This window comes from Rhipicephalus microplus, chromosome 7, assembly GCF_043290135.1.
Source record: "Rhipicephalus microplus isolate Deutch F79 chromosome 7, USDA_Rmic, whole genome shotgun sequence".
In the NCBI taxonomy this organism is placed as follows: Eukaryota; Metazoa; Arthropoda; class Arachnida; order Ixodida; family Ixodidae; genus Rhipicephalus; species Rhipicephalus microplus.
Genome location: NC_134706.1, coordinates 156,080,311 through 156,096,223, shown reverse-complemented (window position 1 = coordinate 156,096,223; position 15,913 = coordinate 156,080,311). Strand labels below are relative to the sequence as shown.

General features: G+C 42.9%; 1 protein-coding gene across 2 annotated transcripts in view; it reads left to right on the top strand.

Moving 5' to 3' along the window:
* LOC119179631 (pseudouridine-5'-phosphatase) overlaps nucleotides 1–15,913 on the top strand; it is a 102,704-nt gene that overhangs the window by 45,763 nt on the left and 41,028 nt on the right. For both annotated transcript variants that reach the window (XM_075868335.1, XM_075868334.1), the window contains exons 3-4: nucleotides 7,028–7,134; nucleotides 9,626–9,738. In XM_075868335.1, coding sequence (XP_075724450.1) covers nucleotides 7,074–7,134; nucleotides 9,626–9,738 — 174 coding nt within the window. In that variant the 5' untranslated portion in view covers nucleotides 7,028–7,073. The remainder of the gene's footprint in view (nucleotides 1–7,027; nucleotides 7,135–9,625; nucleotides 9,739–15,913) is intronic.

The window sequence follows — 15,913 nt, the reverse complement described above, 5'->3', positions numbered from 1 at the left end:
GGAGACTAGCGAGGACAAAGTCATTTAGCCATCAATACTCACATAAGCAGGAATGAGATCAATACTGCGAGTTTTGATATTGGTAAACTACCATACTTTTGAACTTAGGCAACGCGACACCAGCGTCACGTTGAAGGAGCTGCTATACCTTGTCCCAATCCTCAAGCTTCGCCATATCGGATGAAGTGCATGGAGATCTATTATAACATAAGGGACTGGCATATCTGCTGTGTCCGTTAGTCTTTTAAAATCGAGTGGGCTTGCAGGTGACATTTATGCGCAATTACGTGTAAATGACAACCTCCTTCTCTTGGCAGTAATGCACACAAACGGCTTTTCGTCATGTGACAGATTAGCATAGGTGAAATAGGTAGGGTCCTTGCGAATGTAAACAATAAACTTTCAGCTCCTTCCATTCGCTATTGAAACGAAAGACTCGCAAGCTAACATTCTTATAGCAAGTAAGATTGGCCCACAGAGTACCATTATCGGTAAGCGGTCCTTAAAAAATCTCTGCCAAAAATCCGATATTCGGGGCCTCCCGCCTCTTACAGTTCATTGATCGGTTATCTTCGGCGAACAGTCGCTGTTGCCGTTGACAAGCCATGATTCTGCTGGTAATCTTGTTAAGCAGCGTACTTCTGAAGGTATGCTAGAACGGTGCTGATCATATCAAGCAGCTGCAGTGCATTTTAAGCCATTGGTGTTTGTACCCTCATTGCGAACGCACGAATATTGCCCAAGAGCGAGCAGACCATGGCAAGGATTTATTTATCCTCAGCTGTTGTTTAAAAGGAATTGCACGAGTAGTGCTTTACTGCACTAGTATGATGACACTCTCCAGTTGCGTGTAGGCTAAAGAATCCCACCCAGGCGTCACCTGTGTTAATGTTAGCGGCTTCTTTACCCTTCTACCGGACTGCACCTCTTCTGAGAGACAGAAGCGCAGACTTTAGGCAATGTTCACGAGGCAACCCTGCCTTGGATGTCTCGAAGCATCGTAGGTGACGTTATCTTCATCGGTTATAGATGCAGCCACTTCTCCTAAAGGCAAGTGATCTCGAACCCTTTTCTTCAGTATTGCCATTTTCCTTATATTACAGGGAGAGTCCTTCGAAGATGCATCTTGAGACCCTTCACAATTCAAATATTTCACCATAGGAGACTGACACGTTTTTGTTGTATGGGTCCAGTACATTGGACACAAACGGTGGGGTTCTTGCACAGGCTGCCGACGTCACCCAACTTCATACACTTTCAGCAATGATGCGGCCTCCGCATGAAAAGAAGAACTGCTTGCCGAAAGGGCCCCACATTCATGTGTGGCGGAAAGGTATCACAAAGATTGTGATCTTCACGCAACGTGACGTGATGATATGAAAAGCACTTGCGATGACAATGCCTTCTGCAGTGGGCTTGATCAGGATTGGCAAGTCTGTGTTGAAAGTCATCTAGTTAACAGTAAAAATTACTGCAGTGCTGCCTTTTCCCTGCGGTACGTGAGAGTGGACTTGCATGCCGTTGGCCTCAGTAACCTTGGGCACTATATCCAGTGTAGCCGCGTGGTTAACGCCATCGGTGGCTAAAACATTCTTTCGCGTGTTCGCTTCGACGGCTTTGCTTTTGTTTGGCACCAGTGCTTCCATCTGTGCAGACACAGCTTGCCTGTCAAGTCACCTGATATTGTCAGTGGAACGAATTGTCACAAAAAGGAAAATGAATGTTTCCATACTGCGCGAATATCTTGTGATGGATACACTCGAATCAAGTGCTGTGCTCATAAACCGTCTCTTAATTTGCAGCTACTCACTAGCTCAAAGGTATTGCCACCGGGCTCAGCACAGCTGACGAAATACTTTATGCCACTCTTGGTGCAGTAGCGCTTTCTGGAGGCGGCTGCCGTAGGCGTAGTTGGGCCTGGCGGACGCGTGTGTGACGCTATCACCTTCGCATGCCGGCAGAAAACCACACTTGACTGGTTATATCGATGTTATCCACAAAAATGATAAAACTGGAAGACTCGGCATTTCTCCAGACACAGAAACAGATATGTGTCAAGCAGCTCTTAGCATAGCACAGCTGTTTAATTGTAGAGTAAGAGGTGAACGAAGACAAATCATATCAAGGTGATAGAGTAGACTGATTCGTACTCGTCACATCAAACAAAAAATCACAGTATATTCACGGAGTTAAGGATGATGTGTGGGGTGAAGCATCCGTCCATGCATCCTTCCATCCATTCATCCATCTGTGCTTCTGTCCGCCCATTCGTCTACCCGTGCTTCCGTCCGCCCATCCATGTTTCCATCCTTCCGTGCGTTAGTCCATCCATGTAGCCAACCATCCGCGCTTGTGTCCATCCATGCTTTCATCCTCCATTCATCTATGCATATATCAATCCATCTGTCCGTCTCTTCATCTGTGCATTCGTCCGTCCGTGCTTTTATTCATGGTTTCAACCAAGCATGTGTACTCAACTGTGTACTCAACTGATCGTGAGGAAACTAAATTGTTGAAGCAGGCACGGTCTAATAACTTCACAAAAAAATTCTTGAAACCCTAAATTGGACTTGTTGCTAAGTAAGTTCTACATTGCCACGCTCCGACACTACAGACAATGTCCCAAAGCATGTGTACCTCAACTGAAGCAATATTGGTAAATTTATTTTGAATACTACAAAGTCATACGGGCTGCGACAAAATGGGTTCAGCACATGCAATAAAGTTAAATTTGTCATCGTGAGATACAATACACTACTCCACAGTATGCAAAATGAACACTGGCAAAATGTATTCACGATAAATACAACTCCGGATTTTGTTCAAAAGTAGCCAACCTATCAACACCCCTGAAATCTTATGGAGTAAAGCCATTTCGTTAAGCTATTATTCGCACAAGACTTGAATACTTACCAAAAAAGCTCGCCAGTTATAGGCCAGAAATACAAGGCAGTGTTTGGTGCGACGAGAATAGCTTCCAGGTGGGAGCAAATACAATGAGGAGACCAAATAGAACTTACTGCCTGATAAAGAAATTTCAACTTTGGATGCTTTCACCTGCCAATTAAGTGTTTCTAGTCGTGCCCTTGTTAGCAGGGCTGCTCCGGACTGCAACTGTCTTGCTGCCAATTCTTCAATGCGTTCCAGTTTATTGATTGGGTACTGTTGCCGAGGGTTTAAAATGATCAAATCCCACAACTGGGCGCATAATTTTCTTAGAAGCTTGTACTGACACGCACATTCATAACGTTTTTGCTGTCATCTTTGTACAATCGCTGGCTCCAAAACTAGCCTTCACTATTGCACAATAGCTGTTATGGAACCGTATCTGCACTGAAACAAAATCTAATGTTGAAGTTTGCAAAGATACTGTGTAACGTCTCTTTGGTGCTTCGCAGAGTACTTGATCCAATTCGATTAACGTGAAGGTGAGTATGTCTTCCACACCAATGCCGTTGTTACAGATTGCTTCGTTTTCATTGTTTTAGACCACAGAATCATATTTTATAGTGTTTGAATCTGACCACCATACGGCTTCGGTAGGCCTTCTTTTGCTGCAAGACGTCTTATTGTGCTACCGACATCATCGCATGCACTTTTGCCACGTGAAGTGCCAAAGAAGTCCACAAGTTCTGGTCCAGCTCATGGTAGCAAAGGCTCCAAGAGTGCTTATATTGTAAGGTCACATACCGAACTCTAAACGAATATGCAAGGAAACATAAATAATTTCAAAAATTTGCATACTTTATATATGGGATGAATTTTCCAGGATGATCCAAGCGTACAAACACAGTGAATTAAGATTCGTGGGAGCAATCTTGCTGAATTTTTGTGCCCGCATAAACTACCAGTTCGATCTGGCATCATTTTTTTTGCCTTTCGATTACGAGGGTATAGGCTCGTAGAGGCTTTTCTTAGGACTTAGCATTTGGTCATCTATTATCAAGTTGTGCTCCTTAGTCTTGTCGCCTACTACAATATATCGGACACTTTTGAGCTGGAAGTCTGCTGAAAAAGTTCTTAGCAGCCCAACGATTACCTCGCCTACTGTTCCCTGTGTGTGTCGACTTGCCCGTTCAATAAACTTCGCTTCTCTGTCAAATGAGAAAACAGATGTCTAAGCAGAACAAAACAAAACTCCCCAAAACGAAGTTGGACGTTTCAACAAATTTACAACTCAAAAGCGATATAAAAGGGGCTTCAAATGTTTTTTGTGTGTATTTACTCTTACTGCCGTCTGCTTAGCAGCAGACGACGAGAAAAGTAGCAGACGAGAATACGACAAGGAGACTGGCAGCAGCGCATATGTGCACACTGTACTAGCGCGCATCGCATCGCTCACGTTCGTTGTACACATCAAAAATATTTTTTTTGTTTTCAACAGTATATACAGGAATCAACTTTGCAATATCAAATGAAAAGGCATTGGATTTCATAATAAACTCTTTTGTGTATTTTGAGCATGAAGGCCTCGAAGCTAACTTTACGGTTGAATTTCCCACAAAAGTCACCTTTTTCATTTTTGCAAGATTTTTCTCACTAAACGTGTGCCCAAAGGCGTTTGAAAATTTTTTAGAAGATAGTACGTGAACTGCTAAAAACGCACAAAAAGGTTTGGTAGCTGAAACATTGCGTTTTTTTAGAAACAACCTGAATCTGTGTGTTTTCTTGCTTCTTTGCTAAGCTCACTTAAGCCGTAGAAGTAACATGTTTTGGTTGTGACGTCACGTAAAAACAAAGACAACATAAGGCTTTTTCAAAACCCAACAAGTCGCCATACCTTATTTGAATTTCGCGTACGCATAATTTATTCTCGCCTAACGTTTTCCTTTTCGCCGGCACATTCGAAAGGTGATCACGTGACACGCAACTTTTTTGAATAAAATTGCTCCACTAAAACTAATCTCAAAAAGTCACTTTTCCGCTCAATGTTTTTAGCGGAATCGCTTCTGGTCGAATTTCGGGCTGGGACGTTTCACTTGAAATGACCCCATCATATATGTTCCTACCACATGTTAGTTTTATCGTTCGTTTTTTCTTGTGTTCAACCACTACATTGTTCTTACGTTCAATTTTGCGTTGTACGTGGAGCCCATCCTGCTTCAGCCAAAAAAGCTGATTTCCACTATTTCAAATAAATAAATAAATATAAACAATCTCCAGGACACCCACGAAAGTTGCTGTCGTGTGATTGATCTTACAAACCTCCACCAAAATTCATTCTGTGAAAGAAAGGAATGAGAAAACTAGGATGGAAACCAGAGTAGAACGACCGGAACGACACCCAACAAGAGAGTTTCATGATTGATTGATTTGTGGGGTTTAAAGTCCCAAAACCACTTATGATTATAAGAGACGCCGTAGTGGAGGGCTCAGGAAATCTCGATCACCTGGGGTTCTTTAACGTGCACCCAAATCTGAGTACACCAGCCTACAACATTTCCGCCTCCATCGGAAATGCAGCCGCCACAACCGGGATTTCATCCCGTGACCTGCGGGTCAGCAGCCGGGTACCTTAGCCACTAGACCACAGTTGCGGGGCGAGGGAGTTTCAAAGAAGGAGAAAGTGAGGGAGAGGAGAGCACGCACAAACCATGGGCTCACAAAAGATCATGACTGGGAACAGCTTGACGCGCACTAACTGACGAAAGTCCGAAAGATGCGGTGTCAGTCTTTTAGCGTTCGACTGAATGATGGATGCTGCCTTAATTTCTTTTCGGAAGTGATGGTGATCGTTAGCCATACTTCTACTCGATCGATTCAAATATTGGGCTCAGGTCGCTCAGTACTTTGAGAGCACTTAAAGCAGACGTTGCCCCTATGTCCGACAAGATATCTCGGACGGCGTACGTAAGAGAACGAATCACGGTAATGACTTTGCGATCTGCTTTATTTGTGTCATCAGCGGTCGCTGAAGACCCCAGAGTTGACGTGGTCTTCTGCGACTTCACGACTAGGAGACGACTTGGAAGAATTGGCCATTCTTCTGTAGAGATATTACTCTTAACAGTCTTCTTTCAATTAGTCGGTCCTTTTTGCGGCTTGAAACAATGGGGCCGCAGTAGAGCGGACGATGCCGTTTCAAGCTTGCGCAGGTTTTGAAGTCCAAGGAAGGCGCCGACGACGCTGATTTGTTTCTGCAGGCTCGCTGTGGGTCTAATTGTCTTTGACTATTTGCTTAAGCACCACGCGCTTGTTCTTCATTCAGGAGCAGTCTTTCGATGAGCAAAGGTGTGAGCCAATAAAGTTGAAGAATTCAAGAAATGTGGATTGAAGGTATCTTCTGGAGGCACCGGAGGCACGTTAGCGAGTTCGGTCTTACGCGCTTTATGTCACCTACCTTAAACACCGGTGACAATGAAATGAATTTTGTACAGTGGCAGAAAAAAATGTTCAAAATGTCCGACTTTACCATGCAATGATTAGCAATTACCATTGAAGACCAGTGTCACACAGCGTTACTTCAAAAGGCACTGTCATCACCTGAGTGATGACAGTACCCTCGTTTGCCGGTTTCATGTCGATAGACAACTCTGCTCTGGGAATCGCCATCTCTACATCCTATATCGCACTGGCTTTAGATGTGTTGTAAAATTGGTGTAAAAGGGCGCACTTTGGTGCCGTCTAGCTCAGTCCCTTGCTTAAGTGGTCCTAGCACATTCACGTAGTATACGTTCATAGTAAATATACGTTTTCACGTATTTACTGTGATGGCCTTGATTCAAGTAGGCGCTTCAATCAAGACCATCAAAAAAACGAAGAGTCCTTGCCTGTTCAGCAATCGCAGGTTTCCTGAGGACTATTCTGGAACGAAGGTGGTGACGTGTGGCCAATGCTCATGCCTTAACTTCATAGTAGCTGTATTCGCAGGAGTGGGCGAAGCTGCGTTGATGATCTTCCTATTTGCCCTCTTGCACCGAGCAGAAGTGTAATCATCATCAGATAAGTTGCCTTCAGAGGCGGCCGAATACAGCTCTGTGTCCTCGGCGTCACTGACTGAAGTTTCTTTCTTCTTTGTGGTGCTCAGCTAAGATGACTGCGGACCAGGTGGTCCCCTCGAAGGCCCCGCGAAAATGACCGCGAAACGGGGAGCAGAGGCACCAGAAAAACTTCAAGGTTTCAACGAAAACTATGGTGAGCACAAAGAGCAGCACTTGAATACCCAAACAATGGTCTCCGCACGTTCATTCTGTGAAATGTTAACTGTGCTTGTGTGCTTAGCCGAAGTTATAGCCGGTGAATATTGAGTCATCGGAATTCATTATAGCCAAGCTGCTTGTCTAGAATAGAACACGCAGGACATGACCGCATAGCTTATATTGGTATTCTCGGGGAAAACGAAAATTCTTTGCAACGTGCATGTTTGAAAATCCCCCCTCCCCTTGCAACACACCCTTAATAATACATTAATGTTTCCTATGCACACCAAGGTGCATGTTCGCTCAGGTATTTCTGCACTCCGAGGACATGTTCCAACTTCGTTCGAGTCCTACCAGTTGCAGAGCGGAACTAGCTTACCTACGAAGGCACCTGTGTGGCGTTGGGTACTTCTTTAGGAGGTCATGGCGCTGGATCATCGTGCGTTAGCGCTGAACCGTGAAGGGCTAACAAAAATTGATAACGCGCTCCCTGTGGTCGTGGTATTTGGAAGGCTTTTGCCAGTGTAACGACTGCAACCTAAGAATAGCGTATGTCCTCTCCAGCAAACAGAGCGGCGCCATCACATCTGCATGAAAGGTCCTTTAGACAAATGATAGTACCAGCTGTTGTATGTAAATTTTTGTAAGAGGACTGTGTTGCATTCCAGTTTGGTAATATTTGTAAACTTCGAAAAATGCCTGAAAACGCGCTAATACACTATGGATAGGACAAAATCTCCCATGCACTATCAGAGCATGGAAAACGACATTATGGCTGATGACTTAGGCTGATAATCAGTGTCAGTTACCGCCAAGTACAAATTGCTGGCCGCAGAGTTACTGTTGGACTATCTGCACGTTCAGAAGTCGCAAGGCTCGGGCAAGAGAGCATTCTAAAATGCTATTGAGAATGCATTCATTTGGGTAATGTTCATATTTCGTAAGATAAAAAGTGAGAGCATGGTGACGCAACTGTTACCAAGGCTGTGAGTTTCTCTTCATTCATTTAACCATTTTTCAATGCAGCAGAGCTCATCTGCAGACCAACACGGGAAGCGGAACCTTTATTGTACAAAAAATACTGAGTAACCTACGAGATGCGTTTCAAAAAAAGGCAACAGGGATGATGCGAACTAGGCTACTACAAACGTGTAATGTTACTCAAACTGAGACACTTCTCTACTTGATAAAAAAGTTAAATATACATCATTTGAGGTTCCATACTGCAAAATATAAAAGAAATGTATAAGAGAAAATACTACAGCACAACAATATAATATACTTTCAGCGCATTTAAAAAATTATTCAACAAGTTGATCATCATTTCTGCTTATGGTAAAACATCCCTGAAAATGTAGGGAGCACTCATAAATAGGGTTCGCCACAATCGCCTTTTCACCATGCATACATATATTCATACTCACGTAACTTTCGTGCCTTGAATAGTTTTAACTTGCTTGTGAGGGAGTTTTCAGAGTGATATTTCAGTTACAATGTTTGTTTTTATACTTTCGTCTGTGAAATGAGCGTTGTCGAAATTTCAAAATTTTCCACTGCATGGTAAACAATCTTTGATTATAATTTTGAGGAACATATTGTCACGAGGCACTTTTCATTTCATTTATTTTAAGCACACTCTAGCTCTTTTGATATGGTTCTTAACAAAGGTTGGCGTTCGAAGCAGCGAAGCCGTTCGACACTTTGTCAGCATGCCTAAATTGCTCTTTTAGGTGGTGTTAAATACTTTAATGAGAAACTAACCGTAAAATTCATGAAAAATATATACATATGTAGAGTGTCTATTTTCAGTGTAAACGTGCACCAAGAACGCTTGCATTGTAAAATTTGCTTCTTTGAAATATATTAAAGTGTACCCAGCAATAACAGGCAATAGAGTAATCACAAGGAATATGGCTGATCAAGCAACACTAAACAACGGCGCTCATTGCAGTAGTAGAACAGTTGATGTCCTGTGTTCATAGATGGGCAAGCAAAGCCTAATATCAAATAGAAAAGATTTTGTCATTAGGTGCAGGATGAAGCGGGACGCAACAACTAGACTGGGTAGCGCAATAAAGTAAACGCATTTGTCCTTGCGTCCGAGCAACCAAATTAGACGTCAATGAGCTGAAGGTTAATAGATTTATTTGTGACAGCTCGACGCAGAGTGTGTTTTTTTATTTTTTGTTGCTGTAGTAACTCATGTCTAAAAACTCGGCAAATGCATGATATCATTGCTCTTATGCTAGTAAAATTAAGGGCACTCTATCTTTCAGTTGACTCTGTTTTCAAGACAGTGAGAACGCAGTCAGCTTGAGTAAAAAAAACAATAACTTTCTGAAACTCAATGAGCCGCTGAAGATTTTCCTTTTACTGATGTAAACATCGCTGCGTTTGTCCGTCAGCTGCATCAGATGCGAATGCAATTTCATTTTAATGAAAGTAAAACATCCAGGCTGAGATGGGTATTATACACTGCTTGGCAGGATTATTTTACAGGTGGAGTGCTCATTCGACGAGACGACCTGAACGATCTCTCAGAAAGTTAAGCCAACAAAGTGCGTGGTGGTTGGATACACTTACATGGTCGGCCGTGCAGGTAAGGGCGAAAATTCACAACTCAATAGAGAGAGATATGCGAGCTTCATAAATAAACATCACTGAGAGAAGACAGCAGACAGTTAACTCATTTACCACGTAATATTGCAAGCATTACAGTTAGACCGACACACTGCATTTTTGTAACAATATTAATGACTTTGGTACGCGCTGAAAGGTCTGAATTAGTCAACATATTGAAATCGGCGAGCAGATGACGAGCTTGAGAGATAGGACAGCTTTTGAGTGACCCCAGTTAAAATTGGCGCCTTCTTTGAGGAAGTCTGTCACTGATCTAGTCATAATTCCTAGATCTCTAATAAGCAGCTGAGTGTTAGCAGTGATGACTCACCGAACGGGCGAATGTATTGCGTATTTTTTAGGCCAGGCAAGCTTGTGACATTTGCAATATTTTTTGGAGCATGCTGTACGACGGAGACAATGCCAGTATAACCAAAGGATTTAACGTGACTCTGACTGAAATAACACGTGGATGAACTTGGAGAAGTTAGACTAAGACAAACGCATAGAGAACTACATAGGGTCCTTTTATGTAGCTGTTCAAAGTTAAATAAACACAAGTAGCACATACAGGAAGCCCCTCTGATTCCAGGAAGGCAATAGTATACAGGTCTCGTGAATGTAGCTAATGCATCGCACGTACCACAGGGCGTAGCTTGCAACTGGTAAAAGCTGACAACCATTACAAAGGCTGTCTTTTGTATATACAACGGGTTGGTAGCAACTTTCAATAGTTCAATTGAATGTCAATAAAAGGGTACCGTAAACATGCCGGAATTCGAGGGCGTGATCGAATCGCGGCCGGAAGCACACTTCTTTCTAATCTTGTTTACGTTTCAGTAGTCCACTGAACGGTTCCAATGGGTAATCTTCTTTTCACCCAATAATGTTTGCTGCGGTTCAACTATGAAAACCACGATATAATTACGACAGACATCTTGATTGAGAGCACCAGAAGTTTTGTCATCTTGGACTTCAATATTTTGCACCTAAATCTACGTACGTGGCCTTCCAGAATTGGCGCATCCATCAAAAACATTAGGTAATGGTAATATAAGAACAGGTAATGGCTAAAAAATATTTTTATCGCATCTTGTTTTCTTCCTGCATAAAGACGCCCTTTTTAAAGAGGAAGGAGAAAGTAACATCGGTAATTCATGAACAGTGGTTAAACTGAATTGACGAGATAATTGGTTGGTGCGCCAGGTTCAGGAATCCACTGGCCTTCTGCGCTCAGCGAATGTGGTCCACGAACATGAAATGCTCATATAAGCCTGAGCACTAACGTGTCTTCCACTTAAGGGAGGTCAATCGAGGCTATTAAAGTTTATGCTCGGGTTCACGCATTTCGATAAACTGGCTGTTTTCAGTTGATACCCAATGCGATGTGGAAGAGAGTTGATGTGCTGTCACACCACTGACACACGTTCTCAAACAGCGTAGAGCAAACTATGAACAATAGCGTTTTAAAGAGACCATTAGGGGCATTCATTTTGATCTTCTTTGTCTTTGTGGAATCTTCACTGTCTAAAGATTTGTGAGGAGCACCATAAGCCTAGAGCCACTCAGACTAAGGTTCTCCACGTTGACTACGTTGAACAGAGTTCGCGTTCCTTCTGTGTATATGGTGCTGAAGAGTGGATGCCTACATTGCAGGCCAACTAATGAAATAATAATTATTACAATAATGCCAGAGCTTGTTGTAGAGGGCTTAAACTTGAGTAGCCAGAACGTCTTCGAAAATCTTGCTTCCAACACCAGAGATGCATCAATTTGAAACCCCTGGTGTGCACTGCATAAGGGCAACATCGTCTGAGCTTGAAGCATAGATGTGTTCGTGCGGCCACTGAATGACGACCACGGAGAGCAGAGGTGCGCCAGAAAACGAGATGACTGGCCCTGAGGTGCTGATTACGAACTAGAGTGGCAGTAGTCCTCTGGTACGCAGAAAGCACCCGGCTCTTGTCAGATTTGATAACAGCTATTCGCTGTACAAAAATTCGGCATATCCAACGTGCAGTGTTAATCGATGATATACAAAGCATAAGTGAGGAATGTTGATATGTGAATTTTATGTCGGCACAATGTTACGAGGCGCACGTATGTTATGCAGTACACGACTTCCATGTCATGATTATAATGTTCGCGCCTGCCATTTGCTTTCGTCGTTTATTCATGGCACGTAATACCAAATCCGGTATATGTGAACCAAGCAAACTGGCCACAAGCATTCTGTGAGCGTAGCATGTAATCATGTTACATGACGCGCATACCACTAATAAAATGTTTGGACGTGTAATTTGCGTTCAAAATCTATTGACGTGCCGTAATACCAAATATTATATAGGTGAAGCTAGCAAAAAGACCGCGAGTGTACCTTGAGCACGACGTGTAATCTTGACTTCCATGACATGCTGTTGTGATTTACACATCAGGGCCTATCACTTACAATAATCATGCATTCATGTGATACCATACCAGTTTACCTATATAACACATGAACGAAACCACCGCAAGAGCAGCAGCAAGACCATGAAAACAAAGACTTCACATTCATAACATACATTTCCAGACTCTCATCCTATAACTAGTCAGTTGTGCTAGCCATAGAGTCATATTATGCGAAACAAATTTCAATGTAGCTCCCATGATTCAAACGGCCCGGATAGCTAAATGTTGTTGGTGGATAGATAGACAGATATGGTAAGTCGTCTAAACTCGCTTAGAAATGCTTCATCTTGAAAAGCTACTAGAATAAATGAGAAATTAACAAGAAAACGCACAAGGCCACTGCCTGGTAATTTAGAAAGCGATGCGTCCTGCGTGGCAACTGCAGCAGGACAAAAATGATACTTTCAGCAACGTGTTGTCCATGTCATGCTACCTGGAAGCATAAGAGGAAAATTTGGATTGTGCAGTATGGGACTATTTTCTACCGCATCGTAACTGAAAACTGAGGTGAAGTGGGTATTCATAACGTTTGAACGAAAATCCTTCCCAACAAAAGAACCCTTTTGATTTACTAAAGAGTTTTTATGCAAGCCACTGTGGTCCAGAGTTAAGGAAGTCCAAAACATTTTGTATTAGTTCGGGGGATATCAAGTAAGCCTGTGGTATAGAAGCGGCGTTTAGTGCTCCTCAGCAATTTAGTATATTCATTCAGACATTCTACGTATTTTTCCTGTTAAGATGCAGAAGAGGATTGCTTTGCTTCCTTGAATAGTCGCCTTTTCTTGTTGTAGAATTTTGCTATTGATTTTGTAAACCATGCATTTCCGGCATCACCATGAATGCAGACTGAAGCTACATCTCATACTAATAAGGAGACTATTTTTCATACAAGGAGCACTTTTCATCGGTAGACCTGTTACGAATCGATTGTTCAAAGTGTTCAATAAATACTGCAAATAATTGAATGATTCTAAAGGATTTTGCTTTCTTGTAATCACGAATGTACTTTGCTGAATGCTGTCGCGAAGAAATGGCACTTTCAAGGTTGAAAATTGCTGAATTATGATCGCTAATGCCATGAATGGAAAATAATGATTGCGTAAGCTCAGGATTTCACTGAGGACGACATCGAGAGTGTTACTGCTACGAGTTGGCATTCGAACAGATTGAGCAAATTTGAAAGAAAGAACGACATCTAAAAAATCTGGAATGACACGAAGGTTCATTGATATCGACCAAATTGATGCCTGGAAAGTTATAATCACCGCAAACCATGACGCTAGCTCTGAAAAACTGGTTCTGCATATAAAATAGAGTGCAACTCAGGTCGCTAAAAATGATGGATCCTGAAGAAGTCGGTGTCAAAGAACACACAGACATGTTTACAGGAGGGCTCGCTACTTTGAGTTCACCGCAGAGGTTGTGGCTAACGGGTACGCATTTGGATAAACGACATGAGGTGGTTTATCAAGGAGACATTGCATTCATGTGGTGTAGGTGTTCAACGTTGCTTAAGAAGTGCTGCTTCTTCGCCATTTCTCGTGTACTACGCTCCTTCTACTTTTGTCTCGATGTTTGTCACATTGCCGAACACTAACTGGTTCAACACACAGTTAGCACTTCCTTCTTATTTGTCACATAACTGATCGGGGTCGGATATCTTGTATTGACGTTTTAGGTGCGAAGCTCCTTAATTCATAGGTCGTGCGTCCCCAATGTATATAGTAGTAGTGGTAGTAGTAGTAATAGTAGTTGTAGTAGTAGTAGTAAGCTTAGTTGTTTAGTAGGAACATATTTGTCACGTTTAGTCCTTGGAACATCCGCTGAACGACTAAAAGACGCTTTGCGCCATTCATCATAATTCAATTCGTGGATATGCTGTGTTTTTTTTTCATCACAGGGCCAACACATCTTTAAAACATGTCAATTAGTCATCGGCTATCATCTGCTCAAACATTCTGAATTTCTCTTTGCAGCAAGCTGATGACCAAATAAATGACGAAAAAGCCACAGATTTGTAATGTGAGCGTGTTCCTTGGTAATTTTTGGAACCTGTGTCCTAAAGCACACTGAAATATAATGCTAATGATAACAATAAATTATAACATTCGCTAGCATGACAATTAGATCGCATACACAGCGCTTGCTGACACCTCGAAAATTATGAGCCAACGAACCACATCAACGTTGCTTACACCGAAGTGATCATGGCCTTGTGTTACCGGTGTCTACTGGCTTCTTCAGGTCGGAATTTACGACACGGTTGGCTCATACACGTCTTCTACTGAAGCTTGGTCTCATGGTGGTAATTTTCTGGGTAATAGGCTGGCATTTGCTACACTAGTTTTCGTCATTTTTAGAAGCGTGGTATCCGCTAAACACTTGCAAAGAATTTTCTGCCGATTGTCCATGCAGTAGCTGACGACTATGAGGAATTATGGCTGAAGTGGGTATGCGGCACAGTTAATGGGGGAACAAGAACACGCTATTGTAATGGGTTTGAGCACTGCGCGACCTAGTCGTTACGCTATTCGCATTGTGCGACGACCGGTTGCTCTTTCGCTGTTTAAAAACTTTTTTTAAGTCGTATTACCGCGATTGCTTTCTCGACGTCAAGCCTGCCTAAGGCATGTTTGCCAACAAGTCCCAAGCCCTGGTGTGGCTAAGTGGCAGAATACCGGGCTGGCACCCAGTGGACCCTGATTCGAACCCTAGAGAACAAGCAAATAACAAAGAAGACTCATACGGCAAGCCTATATATTTACTATAGGATGTAGATCGATGCTTGCAATGGCAGGAGATGGCATCTGCCCATTCTAACTTGCCAAATGTAATGCGCTGTAAAGCGCTAAGATCTTCCAATACAAAAACACGTTATATTTACAAAATTATGACGAGTGTGAAAGACCCGTGTTAGTAAGCTATCTGTAACTTTGAAAGAAGAAAAAATACAGCCTGTGAGTTTTGCTTCTTATACAGTTTTTTTTACGTGCTGCATAAAAATATAGATCAATAAACAAGGACCACTGTCACGGCATCAAAAACAAAATCTGCTTAAATGCGTTTCGCTTTTATGGTATTGATGTTTGCCGAAAATAAATACTTATGTTTAGAGAGAGATTGACTTTATTTAAAACATATCCTGAGGAGGCTGAGAAAGGGCCATTCCGACCCTTAATTCAACCTGGAGGCTCCGCCCAGGATGGCGCTGGCAGCCGAAGGCTTGTAGCGATATCCCGGGCCCTCTGGACCGCCTGTAGTTGCTGCTTGTATTCACTGCTCTTGAGGGCTTCCTGCCAAGTCTCTTGGGTACACAGTTGTGCTGCACTGTGGTTAGGGCAGAGCCAGGGCATGTGTTCGAAATTGCATTAGGAATGGTTGCAAAGGGAGCGTGTGAGTGGTGTGTCGGGTTCGACTCTGCGTGAGGTGGATGGTGTTATGTACATACGTGTTTGCAATCTTCTTAGAGTCAGAGATTGTGCTTTGTTAAGTTTTGGGTGCGGTGCTGAAAAGGCACGTCTTTGTCCCCGGTAATGTGAAGTGATATCGTGGTATGTGAGTGCTTCGTCCTGGCTGTAGTGGTTCTCGTACCGCTCATCCATCGAGAAGTCGGAGTGCGCGGTGCGGCATGTGAGCTCACGCGCCAGGGGGTTGGCCTCTTCGTTGGGATTGCAGTGGTAGAGTCCCGGTAACTGTCCCATGTT